At 33.2% G+C, this 13,513-nt stretch overlaps 1 protein-coding gene across 4 annotated transcripts in view; it reads left to right on the top strand.

The window, feature by feature from the left end:
• The window catches only part of TOP2B (DNA topoisomerase II beta), a 59,034-nt gene that overhangs the window by 16,252 nt on the left and 29,269 nt on the right, over window positions 1–13,513 (top strand). For all 4 annotated transcript variants that reach the window (XM_072793002.1, XM_072793001.1, XM_072793004.1 and 1 more), the window contains exons 5-10: window positions 5,708–5,853; window positions 6,801–6,898; window positions 8,019–8,231; window positions 11,139–11,312; window positions 12,745–12,846; window positions 12,930–13,067. In XM_072793002.1, coding sequence (XP_072649103.1) covers window positions 5,708–5,853; window positions 6,801–6,898; window positions 8,019–8,231; window positions 11,139–11,312; window positions 12,745–12,846; window positions 12,930–13,067 — 871 coding nt within the window. The remainder of the gene's footprint in view (window positions 1–5,707; window positions 5,854–6,800; window positions 6,899–8,018; window positions 8,232–11,138; window positions 11,313–12,744; window positions 12,847–12,929; window positions 13,068–13,513) is intronic.

Below are 13,513 nucleotides of genomic sequence, written 5' to 3'. Positions count from 1 at the left end.
AATACTGTATATAATTAGTACTCCTAAAGTTTCCCTGTTGCTTGAGATCTTGTTATTTTTGCCTCTTTTAGCCAGAATATACTATACTTTTATAGTTTTTTTCTGTAATTCATGATCTTTTCCACCAAAGTACTTCCCTATCGGAGCACTTGGAAACCCATTTTTTTCTCTCTTTGATATTGTGGGTATTGTTGCAGGTGATAGAGTGGTCACTAAATCTTTTCTACTTGTCTTTGCTTTGGGAGTCAAGGCTAAGTGCTATTGCTAGTAGTATTCCAGTTATATTGTGGGTTACATTTATTTGTTATGGGCAATATTTGGGCTTTTCCATTATTTATAACATTATTTGTAAATTAGGAACTGCTGGTATTTTAGAATATATACCAGGTGTTCAGCTAATTAGATCTCCCTATGATGATTTGTTTTGGAGAGCTGAAGGCAAGTGAAAATAATACCGTTTTAAGTTAGAAATATTACTGTTCTATTTATTCTGTTTTCAATGGAATGCCTTTTGTAAACTATCACATTTACATTTATAATTTTATTAGTAATTTAGAATGATGTTAAGAATTTTCTTTAACATGAAAATTCAACCAATTCAGGTATAGTCTCACTGTTACTAATCTAATTTTAGATGGTATGGTTAAGTATATATTTATATATGAAAATATAACATATTTGCTTATAACATGAATTAACCATATCTTATATTAAAATATTACCACATAACTACACTGTTGAAATTCTAGATTTTTCTTTTTCTTTTTTCCCCATTTGGATCCTTTCGATAATGAATACATTCTTGAGGATTTATGTGGTAAGGTGCATAAGACACTTATAAATTGTAATATATGCAGAAGCTTAAAATAGTTTTAAGGACATTTTAGCTTCAAGATTCCTTTTCTGTATTTAGGAAATTGTCAGTTAAAAACAGTATCATTTATTATGCTTTAGGAGAGATAGCTGGTTAGTAGTAATGGATGTTGAATGTTAGATATCTTTAAGCTTTTTAAAATTCGTAATGGAAAGATTCTGACTAAAAACTAAGGAAGGAGGGGCTCTCAAATACATTCTTGATGAACATGTTACAGTAACAGTTGGTTCTTTTTATCTTAATAATTTTGGCCATATTAATCCAACAGCATGGACATAAACAGCTTACATAGAATCCCATCATAACAAAGTGAGCTATTATAAAACAACTCTGTAGACTGAATAGTGGCTCTTGGTGGTGTGCTTTGCCTTTAAATTCATTATAGGTTCTGGACAGAGTAATTCTGTATAACACTTTAGTGAGTTCTTTCTACCTTTTTAATCAACATTTTTGTATGGACATAACAGTGGCGTAGGTTATAACTAAATTTATATGGTTTTTAACGACAATCAGATACTAGTTTTTTTTTTTTTATTTATCTCTGTTATTTACTTCTGCTAGAAAGTTCTTTTTTTTCCACTGTGAGACAAAAATTCGTAGCTACTTCCAAGGAAGAAGGTGTGAATTTTACTTTTTTTGTTTATAAATCATTAATGAGAGACTATTGAATCTTTCTCCTGCTTTTAATTGAAATATATATTGTATATTTTAATATATGTTTAAAATATTAAAATATATATTTAAAATTGGCAGTAGACAAGCATTTTGGGAGATGTTGCTAATCCTTATATTTTATTATTTATTTATATTGTATTTCCGAATTTTAACCATAACATTTTGTCTTTTGTGAATTTCCTTTCACAAACTGATTCCTTATTTTTCTTTTACTATGTATAATACTGAACTAATGCTGTTGTTATAAAAATGAATTTTATTTCAGAGCTGTAATTTTAGATTTCTTATTAAGAAGTTAAAATTTAAAAGCAAAATTGAAATGGGAAAACATGCTATTTTGCTGTTTATTTCATTGGCCCAGCTTTTTTTCTGCTGTCCATTTTTTATATCCTCTGAGTTTCATTTTTTCTAACATTTTGTATAGCAAAAGTTTTCTTTGTGCATGAGAGTACATGAACTCTGTGTAAAAGGTTAAATTTTGATAATTAATGGATTAAGTGTGGAGGCTAGACAGCACAACTTGCCTCTTATTCTTTCTTTTTCAGCATAAGGGTAAAATTTAAATAATAGCCATGGTTGTAAAAGGCATAAGAATATTAGCAAGGGGTACCATGCAGAATTTGGACAGGTCTTTTAAAAAATTAGAGAATTTGAAGCAACTTTTTACAAAGGAGCTTAAAACTCATTAAATAATACAATATGATGTTTAGTATTTGCTGGCATCTGTCTGATTAAAAACAAATGTGAAGGGTGCCTGGGTGGCTTAGTTGGTTAAGCATCTGCTTTTGGCTCAGGTCATGATCCCAGGGTCCTGGGGTTAAGTCCCACATCGGGTTGAGTCCCACATCGGGCTCCCTGCTCAGCCAGCGATCTGATCCTCTTGTCCTCCCTCTGGCTTGTACTCTGTGTGTGCATGCCCATTCTCTCTCTCTTGCTTACTCTCTCTCAAATAAATAAAAAGTTTTAAAAACAAAACCCAATGTGGAAAGCACATTAACCAGAGTTCTAATTATCCCTCTAGTTTAAGTATTCTTGCTTACGGTTAAAACTCTTAAATCTGTAGCTTTAAAAAATAGTACACATTCATATTGAAATATGTATACAGATACAGTTTTATTTTTTAAAAAGTGGGATTATATACTTTTTCTATTTTTATCTGACATTGTGGACAGCCTTTCTTATTAACTTATATAGATCTGCTTAAATAAAGAAAAATCTGCTTAAATCTTTTTAACTATTATTTTATTATGTCACTAGATCATAGTTTAACCTCTTAATATATCATAATTTAACCTCTTAACAGTTGATGAATATTAGATATTTAGATTGCTTTCCAAGTTTCTTTTTTTGCTTTAGTTATTTTGAAACTTTATTTGTAGCTTATTCAAAAGTATTCTTTTTCCTAATATTTTTGTGAAGATTATTGATGGAGCAAAGAAAAGAATAGAACTCTGAAGCACTGTTTAGAGCTTACAGAACTAAATACCAGATCTTGGAAGTGATAGAGATTGAAATTTTTCAATAGAGGACTTTGATAGTTCAAATTTCATACTCATAGAGACTTACTGAATGTAGATGTCAAGCCTTATTTTTTAAAAAAACATAAAGCTAATGAGTTTACAAAATTCCCATCTTAATTATAGTACCATATATGATATGCTACAGTGGATGAAAAATTTTTTAAAGGTTTACTCATGAGTATATTGGCTTTTGTATCATTCTGAGATGTTTAAGATGTGTAATTTTCCATTCATTGCCTTTCTTTATTTCCTTCAGGATTCTTCTCTATTAATTTTGAGCCTAAGCTAAAAACTATTTGAAAGTCTAAGAAAGCAGTATCTGGTCCTTGTTTCTAGGGCCCACTGTTTTTACCTCTGGAGATAGGAGGCACAAGTAGAAGTGCAGTAGGCAATTTGAAACTGTTACATTCATCTGTGTATTCTGTAGAGTATGTTTACTCATAAGTGAGATAATCTAATCATCTAGTCTTGGTATATAAGGAGGGTTGGGAAACATTGTTATAGACTGGGTAAAAGGCTTAATGGAGAACTGAAGTCATAAAACTGACTCTCAAAGTTAGGGTAAATTTTGGCTAGACAAAAGAATAAAAAGACCTTAAGGCAAGGGAAAAACCAATAAACAAAGAAATGGAAGAACTGGGAATGAAGATTCAGGACAAGTAATAAACTGACTTGAAGAAAAAGCAGGGTACATGTTGCCAAATAGTGGCAATTAAGTTTGACTGTAATTAAGGATCTGGATAATGGACTGTGAAAGTGCAATAGAGGACTTTTAAGCTTGACCTAACAATATTTCAGGTGATATCATTTTAGACTTGTATATTGGCATTTGGAATGAAGAAAGGATTGAATACTGATAAGAAATGTATCTAAGAAAAAAAAAATTTAAGAAAGAAATGTATTTAAGGACAAACAAGTAAGTCTTGATGACTAAGGACTCTAGAGAATGACCAGGAGATCTGAATTAAAAAATGGGTGCCTGGGTGACTCAGTTAATTGAGTGTCTGCCTTCTGCTCAGGTTGTGATCGCAGGGTCCTGCTTCTCCCTCTGTCTGCTGCTCCCCTTGCTCATGGTCTTTCTCTCTATTAAATAAGTAAAAAAACAAACAAACTTAAAAAAGAATGCTGTCAAGGGATGCCTAGGTGGCTCAGTGGTTGAGCGTCTGCCTTTGGCTCAGGCATGATCCCTTGGAGTCCCAGGGTTGAGTCCCGCACAGGGCTTCCTGCATGGAGCCTGTTTCTCCTGGCTCTCTGCCTGTGTCTCTGCCTCTCTCTCCGTGTCGTTTGTGAATAAGTAAATAAAATCTTTAAAAAAAAAAAATGCTATCAAGGACAGCCCCAGTGGCTCAGTGGTTTAGCGCTACCTTCTGCCCAGGGAGTGATCCTGGACACCTGGGATCGAGTTCCCGCTTCGGGCTCCTTACATGGAGCCTGCTTCTCCCTCTGCCTGTGTCTCTGCCTCTCTCTCTCTCTCTCTCTCTCTCTCTCTTTCTCTGTGTGTGTGTCTTCCATGAATAAATAAATAAAATCTTTTAAAAAATGCTATCAAAATTTGAGCCCAGGGCATTTGAAGAGCTGAACCTGTATTGTACAATGAGGGAAAGAAAAGTTGGTTGCTGATTTAGAGAGAGAAGATATGCTAAAAATTATGTTAGTTTCCCTTCCTCTCTCCTTCCCTCCTTTCCTGTTTTAATTAGTTGATTTTTCCCTGAATATATAGTTTTAATTTTGTCTCTTATAACAAACTTTAATTGTAATAACTACTTCTAATAATTCTTCAAAGGTTAAGGTGTATATGTGTGAGTGAAACTGTATATCTAAGAATGATTATAGATCAAATTGTCAAATGGTAGCTTTTTAGGTCAATTCTAAGTGTTGGTTATGAAGCTGTGTTTCTTTGCAAATTTGGCGTTTAAATGGGTAAAGGCATTGTAGTATATACTACTCGAAATGATTGAATAGGCAAGATTTTCCATTAGGACTATTGCCTCTGTAAAGTTACAGTTAGCTATAGGAGCCTCTACTGCATACCATTCAGGGTTTAAATGGATGGCTTTGTGATAGGAAAACTTAAAATAGGTATCTACATATTTAAAAACCATTAAAATTAATTTATGACAGTGATTGCCACAATGTAAACAACCCTATAATATTTAGGGTGAGAATGGAATACATTTCACACTGTTTGTTGTTTTCCATTTGTAGTGTAGTAATGGTTAGGTAGGAAATGAAAATGGGAATGGCAGCTGACTCTACAAAGCTTGTGGTTTACAGGTGGTATACTGGTAGAAGGAAGCAGAGGTTCCTGGCTCATGTATATGAAGAGAAAACAGAATCTGGAGCTGATTTTGTAAAAGCTTCACTGCTTTCCTAGTTTTTGGGAGGTTGAGAAGAGTTTCTTTTCCTGAGAAATTTTTCAGTTACCTGTAGTGCTTAGTGGTCCTATTTTGAGTTATGATTCAGGTAGAAGTATGTATTCTCAGCAAGTATTTTCTTGAAGAATGAGTGCTGGCCAATTAGGAATGTTTGGAGTTTTGCTTATAATTATTCATGTTTATTCTGGATTACTTTACTTTTTATGGAAATTAATAGACTGTTAAGTCATTTTAAGCTCTAAACTCTGCTTGTTTATTTACAGTGAATCTAACATTATAAGCATTTGGAATAATGGGAAAGGCATTCCAGTAGTAGAACACAAAGTAGAGAAAGTTTATGTTCCTGCATTAATTTTTGGACAGCTTTTAACATCCAGTAACTATGATGATGATGAGAAAAAAGTAACAGGTAATGTCTAAATGGCTGATCAGATTTTTTTATTGAATTTTTTATGCTTCTAACATAAAATTTAACTATTCCTATACAAGATATTACAAAGGAAACCTGTGTAGCTTTATTGTGAGAAAATTCTTTTCAGAATAGTATCTATTAAAAAAACTATCATGTGTAAGTAATATCTTGATTATAGTCTGACATAGACATTTTAAAAGCTTAATTGATAGTACATGGGATTATGCTACAATTCCTAGAACTCTAACTTGGCTGATAGTTGGAGTTTTGAATTAGAGTACTGATGAAAGTGAGATATAGGATTCCTATACATGTGAATTTCTTATTACATAAGCACCATGTCTTATGGTATCAAATTACTTCTAAACTGTTTTTTTTTTTTTACAAGGGTCAAGAATGCAAATCTAGGTTTTAGAAATAGAATCGAAGTACTGTGATCAAAATCAAATGTTTTCCCACTTATTCCATTGCTTAAGGGGGCCAGTGGTTTTTATTTATTTTTCAAAACCAAGGCTTAAAAAAACAAAACAAAACAAAAACAAATACAAAAACAAAAACAAAAAATGAAACCAAGGCTTTAGGAAGATATGTAGATTAAAATTTTGTAATCGAGAAGTAACTGATAGAAAGCTCAGATTTCATACTCACATAGATTTACTTGATTATAGGAGTCAACAAGCTTAATTGTTTTTGAATTTTAAATTGTGATGAAGTTAATGAATCTACAAAATGCATGTTAATTTTATTACTATATGTGCTATGTCTTAATTGTATTTTTCTTTAAATAAAAAAAATCTAAATATACTCTGAAATATTCAATTGGTGATTGTTAAGATAATGCAGTAAGTGGAACTATTTGCAACAGACCTGCCACATGGTGGGTAAGTTAACAAAATTCCTAAAATCCTTTTCATTAAACCTTTCACATTTTATTGTTCTTACAGGTGGTCGTAATGGTTATGGTGCAAAACTTTGTAATATTTTCAGTACGAAGTTTACAGTAGAAACTGCTTGCAAAGAATACAAACATAGTTTTAAGCAGGTATGAAAGAATTGTGTCTAATTTTGTGTGTGTGTTTTGTTCCTTTGTGACGATAATAGAACCTTAGGTAAATGGCAGTGATGCCTACATCCCACCCCCCACCCCACTTTTTTTTAAAAAGCATTGACCATGTCAGCAGAGTATAAAGACTTCAGAATGCCTAGGAGATTTTACATAAACCTGTCTTTCTCCTGTTCTTTCAAAACAAAGAGCTTTATTTAATAGGCTTGAACCTTATAGACTCATTGAAATGTATCCAGTTAGCATATTTGAAAAAGTCCTCATTGATTCATCAAATTCATATTTTAAAATTGTTTTATTTTACTTTGGTGGTAGGCCTTTGAAAATAGTTTGAAATTTTACATAAGCTAACGTAATTTGGTCAGGAAAGCATCATACTTATTTTTTTCTATAAAATTCTAAATGGTTATGTTGAAGAATTTAAAAGTTATTTTACTAATAGTGTATAAAGTTGTGCAGTTCATTTTGCTTATTTTCAAATGAGGTTATTATAATATAGTAGTGTTCCCCCCACCCTCCTTATCTGTGGTTTCACTTTTCATGATTTTAGTTAACCGCGGTGAACCGCGGTTCAGAAGCAAATGATCCTCCTTCTGACATATTGTTGGAAGGTCAGTAGTAGCCTAATGCTCTTTCACAGTGCATACATCATTCACTTCACTTTATCTTGTCATGTTGGCATTTAATCATCTTACATCATCCAAGAAGGTTGAGTACAGTACAGTAAGATATTTTGAGAGAGAGAAAGACCACAATAACATAACTTTTATTACAGTATAATTGTTCTATTTTATTAATTGTTAATCTCTTACTGTGCCTAATTTATAAATTAAGATTTATCATTGGTGTGTACAGGAAAAAAAAGTATGTATAGGGTTTCGTACTATCCATGGTTTCTGGTCTTGGAACATAGATAAGGAGGGACTACTATATTGTTAAATTTTTTTCATCTTTAATATCAGTTTTAAGGATTTGTTTGGTTTGTTGGGAAGCTGGAAAATGGATATAGTTGTGGTAAGTGAATGTATTTCATGAACTGAGTATGTATTATAAAATATAGAAGCGTTATAGAAATATTTGAGTATCTTTTCTTTTAAAGACATGGATGAATAACATGATGAAGACTTCTGAAGCCAAAATTAAACATTTTGATGGTGAAGATTACACATGCATAACATTCCAACCAGATCTGTCTAAATTTAAGATGGAAAAGCTTGACAAGGATATTGTGGCCCTCATGACCAGAAGAGCTTATGATTTGGCTGGTTCATGCAAGGGGGTCAAGGTCATGTTTAATGGAAAGAAATTGCCTGTAAGTGTCTTCTAAAATAGTAAATGCTTTGTTATTTTGTGGGCAGCTTATAGTAAAATCTAACTGCTTTAAGTAGTCAGTTATCTTTTAGAACAATTAAAAATACAACACAGGATTCTATTTTACTTCATTTATTCCATTTTCAGTACTCCTAATTTCTTGGTATAGATCTGAGTTTCTGATCCTAATCATATTCCTTCTGCCCGGAAATTTTAATTTTTTATAGGTAGGTCTGGCAAATTCCCTCAGTCTGCTTGAGAGAGTATTTTCCTTCACTTTCAAAAGATACAGAATTTCACTAGATAAAGAAATTATGGTTTTACAGTATATTTCTTTTAATGTCATCCAATTGTCTTGTTTGTATGGTTTCTGATGAGAAGTCTGCTATAGTTCATTTCCTTCTTCCTCTTTTGGTAAGGTGTTTATTTTTCTCTCTCACTGCTTTGAAGATTTTGTCTTTTTCTTTTGTTTTTTTGAATATGATATACTTAGGTGTTTATATGGGGGTTTTTTGTTTTTTGATGTATTTTTTTTTCATTCTATTTTCTGAGCTTCTTGGATCTGTTTGTTGTCTGTCACTAATTTTGGAAAAATTTTGGCCATTATTTCTCAAATATTTCTTTGCTGTTCCTTTCTTCTGGTATTCCAGTTATGTATATCTTATGTAGTTTGCTATTGTCCTAAGTTCCTGGATGTTTTGCTCTGCTTTATTCATTATTTTCTATTTGTGTTTCAGTTTGTTAATTTCTGTTGCCCTATTTTTAAATTCACTAATTTTTTTCCTTTATATGTCGGGTCTGTTGATGAGAGTCTGCCAGGGGCATTCTTCATATCTTTAACTGTGTCTTTGATTCCTAGCATTTCCATGTGATTCTTTCTTATAGGCTCCATGTCTCTGATGAAGTTGTATGTTGTCTGTCTTTTCCAGTAGAGCTTTAACATAGTAATCATAGTTATTTTATTTTATTTTATTTTATTTTATTTTATTTTATTTTATTTTATATTTTATTTATTTTTTAAAGTATTTGATTCATTTATTCATGAGAAACACAGGAAGAGGCAAAGACACAGGCAGAGGGAAAAGCAGGCTCCATGCAGGGAACCCGATGCGGGACTCGATCCCAGAACTCCAGGATCATGCCCCGAGTCAAAGGCAGACACTCAACTGCTAAGCCACCCAGGGATCCCAATCATAGTTATTTTAAATGTCTTATGTGATAGTTAAAAATATGTGACATATCTGAGTTTGGTTCTTTTTTTTTTTTTAAGATTTATTTATTTACGAGAGACACAGAGAGGCAGAGACACAGGCATAGGGAGAAGCAGGCTCCATGCAGAGAGCCTGATGTGGGACTCGATCCCAGGACTCCAGGATTATGTGCTCTGGGCCGAAGGCAGGCGCTAAACCACTAAGCCACCCAGGGATCCCCTCTGAGTTTGGTTCTTATGATTGCTTTGTCTTTTCTGTTTTTTCTTGCCTTTTGGCACGCCTTGTAAGTTTTTGTTGACAATCAGCCATGTTGGATAGTAGATATGGAGTAAATAGGCTTAGTAGTATCAGGATTTATGTTTAATCTGTACAGAAAATGGCTGTGTTTGCAGTTTATTGTTGTACTTAACTAGCGTTGAAGTTTGTTGTTGCTCTGGGCACCGGGAACTTCAAATTCTTCCTTGTTTTTGTCTTTTGTTTTTGGGCCTTGCCTTGGAATTGCCCCTTCAAGAAGGGTCTGTCTCTGCAGCCCTTCCTGCTGAAACCCACAGTTACTATTGAAGGCCTATTAACATGGTGGTAGGTTGTAGGATATTTATGTCTGATTGAGTCTCAAGACTTTGGACTATATACTGTCCCTGTGTCTTGGGTTTGGCCTTCACAAGTGTTTCTGCCTCTCTTTTAGAGGTAGAGATTTTTCCTCTGCCCTTTATTTTCCCCTAGCTGTAGCATGTATCCACCAGTATTCTCATTTAGTATTCTTCAGGCTCCCTTCTGTGTAAAATAAACTTTTTTTTTTTGTTAATGAAATGGGTGTGGGATGAGGTAGTAGGGCTAAGATGTAATTATTTTATTCCAGCTATAGTGATATTTTACCAATACACTTTAGCAGTATCCCCCCCCCCCTCCAGAAAACTAAGCATTTATTTATTTAGGTGGATGGGTTGGGTAAGAGAGATGGGTCTGGGTGGAATTCTCAGTGGCTGCTATTATTCTCCCCGCCCCTTCAACCAGCAGCACCATGGTGGGGAGCTTCTTCTAGGTTTTCCCTGACCTTGCCTGTGAGAACCTGCTGGAATTTCTGGAGAAAAAGCCTGTAAATGTAGCAATTTATATGATGACAATCCTCAGGTGCTTCACACACCATCTACATTTGTCCTCTAAGCATCTTGTCAGAATTTCTAGTTTAATGTTCCTTTTGGCTTGTATAACATTAGGCAGCTTCTGCCTCACTTAAGCAAACTGGTTAGTATTCTGTGTCTCCCTACAGACACCTGTTTCTCTTCATATTCAGGATGACCAGCTGTCCTGTGAATTCAATTTTTTGAGCGTTCTTAAAAAATCAGTTTGCTGTCTGACCAGCTGTTTCCTTGTAAAGGCAGAAGCTTCTTATCTTTCATCCTTTTTTAAAGCCTTGTACATATCTGAACTCAAACTGGAAGTCTTTGTCATTTTGAAACTTAAACTTTAAAGAGTTTATAATTTACCTGTCCAGTTGTTCCTTCATAACCTCTCTTTATCAGGTACATATAAAAATGAATCAGGGATCAAGGAATAGAATGGGGGAAGTCTTGAAATTTTGGATCTGAGAAGAGCTGTTGTACATGAGGGGAAGTGTGTAAGAGTACCTGATGGCATTCACCTGGTTGAGTTGCTAATATTAGATTACTCATGGGTTTTGGTTTTCAAATTAATAGGTGAATGGATTTCGTAGTTATGTAGATCTTTATGTGAAAGACAAGTTGGATGAAACTGGAGTGGCCCTGAAAGTTATTCATGAACTTGCAAATGAAAGATGGGATGTTTGTCTCACATTGAGTGAAAAGGGATTCCAGCAAATCAGCTTTGTAAATAGTATTGCAACAACAAAAGTAAGTGTACTACTTCTTTGTTACCATGTCAGTGATAAAACAATATTTCATTAAAAACAAAATAAGAAACACTAACGATAACAAAAAGCCCCAAATCTTCTTTTGTGAAATCAAAATTGGCTTATGAAGATGAAAGCTTATTTTCTATGAAAATAACTTAAAATTTAAACATCCATTGAGCATTGAGTTTATATTAGTGTTTATAGTTGAATACATTTATATTTTATAAATTTAGAATCTAATATTTTATTGAATTTAGAATTTAACACATTCCTTATTCTGTGTTCTGAGTTTAGAGTGTAAAAAAGACTAAAAGGAGAGGAGTCTGTTTTGGGTCAGGTTGTGGAACTTGTTATATGCCATTCCAAGGAGTTTGAACCACTCTTCTGTGGGCTTTTTGGATTTCAAAAGCAAATAAAATTTTTCTCGTCTAAAAGCATTTGTCCACTGATCATAATAAAGTCTTAGGCAATACAAGCATATATCTTAGGATAATCTAAAGCAGTGGTTTGATAATTTGTCACTCTTATTCAAATTTTAACTAATTTTTTCAAGACTCAATTGTTTTCTATAATCTAGCATCACTTTCTCAAGTCAAAAAATTTTGCATCAATTATAATTGCATCTTACTATATGTAATAGAATACAGTGGCATAAAGATGTAAAAGTTTTGTTTTGTTTTGTTTTTCTTCTAACTGGGAACTGGGACAGTCCTAGTTTGGTATTGTGACTCTACAGTATTATCAGGGACCAGGCTCTTCCTGGCTTTCTTTTCTGCCATCCTTAGCATGTGGCTTTCATTCTCATGTTTTTACAGTGCCTGCTGGCTTCTGTATGTTTTAATTCCAGGTTCTAGGAAGAGAGGAAGGGGTAAATGTGTATACCAACTAAATCACTCCCTTTTGATCAGGGATATAGTAGTTTTCCTGGAAATCCCATCCAGTGTTCCTTACTAACATCTCTGGCTAGCACTGGGTCAAGTGGCTACCTCTAGCTGTAATGGTGTCTGGATTGGTTAATGTTTTCAAATGGGCATGTTGCCAGGTAAAAACCATAAAGGTTTTTCAATAAAAGGAGGAATGGACATTGGATGACCAACTGGTAATGGCTGCCCCATTCCCTAAGTTTAAATCTTGTGTCTGCCAGTATTCATTCTCACTTCTTTGTGTTTTTATTCTATTGTTTTTACTTTGTGTAGAGTTTTATGCAGTCGGCTAATTGGTCCTAGAGCCAAAAAGACCCTATTTTTAAACCCAACTCTGCAATTTTGAGATTCATATTATGCCTCTGTGTAATTGGGTTAATACTATTGACTCCACAAAGTTGTGAAGATTAAATGCTCATTAAAAAAAAAAAAAAAGACAACTATGTAAAGTATTTTGCTATCCTAACTATAGAAGATTTTATATTCTATTTTTTTGTTCCTCTTTAGGGTGGACGGCATGTGGATTATGTAGTAGATCAAGTTGTTGGTAAACTGATTGAAGTAGTTAAGAAAAAGAACAAAGCTGGTGTATCAGTAAAACCATTTCAAGTAAGTGGTCCTTTATATATTCTGTTGAATTATTTAATGATATCAGTTCTGATGTTGATCTTTTTTGGTTATGTTTTTGACAGGTGAAAAACCACATATGGGTTTTTATTAATTGCCTTATTGAAAATCCAACTTTTGATTCTCAGACTAAGGAAAACATGACTCTGCAACCCAAAAGTTTTGGGTCTAAATGCCAACTATCAGAAAAATTTTTTAAAGCAGTAAGTAAAATTTTTTATTATTTTTCAATGTGTTTTTATTGAGAGTGGATTAAGTAGTTTTCTTTTTTCTATTTGTGATTAGTTTCTCTTATATTGACTATGGGCATAGGCATTTATACTGTAAACTAATAGACTTAATTCTGAGAACTACTAAATATAGACTTTGGTAAAACAATGGATTGTTTTGCCAAGAATAAAGTGTTTTTAGCTTTTTCTTGGCCATTATACAGCCCAATTTTCCTCTAACAAATTTACAGATCCTTAAAGGACTCCAGATTTCACTTTTTTTACTCCTTTCAACTTTATTGATTTTTACTTTTGCATATTTTTTTTTGAAATTTTGGTAATCTGTGTATAATGTAAAATTTATCATGTTCTACATATTTTAAAATTACATTTTACTTTGCACATATTTCTTTGGACTGTTTTAACCTTTTTGAAATGAG

This window comes from Canis lupus, chromosome 22 (assembly GCF_048164855.1).
Source record: "Canis lupus baileyi chromosome 22, mCanLup2.hap1, whole genome shotgun sequence".
Taxonomy (NCBI): Eukaryota; Metazoa; Chordata; class Mammalia; order Carnivora; family Canidae; genus Canis; species Canis lupus.
The sequence above is the reverse complement of the archived record's forward strand: the minus strand, read 5'-3'. Positions and strand labels throughout refer to the sequence as shown.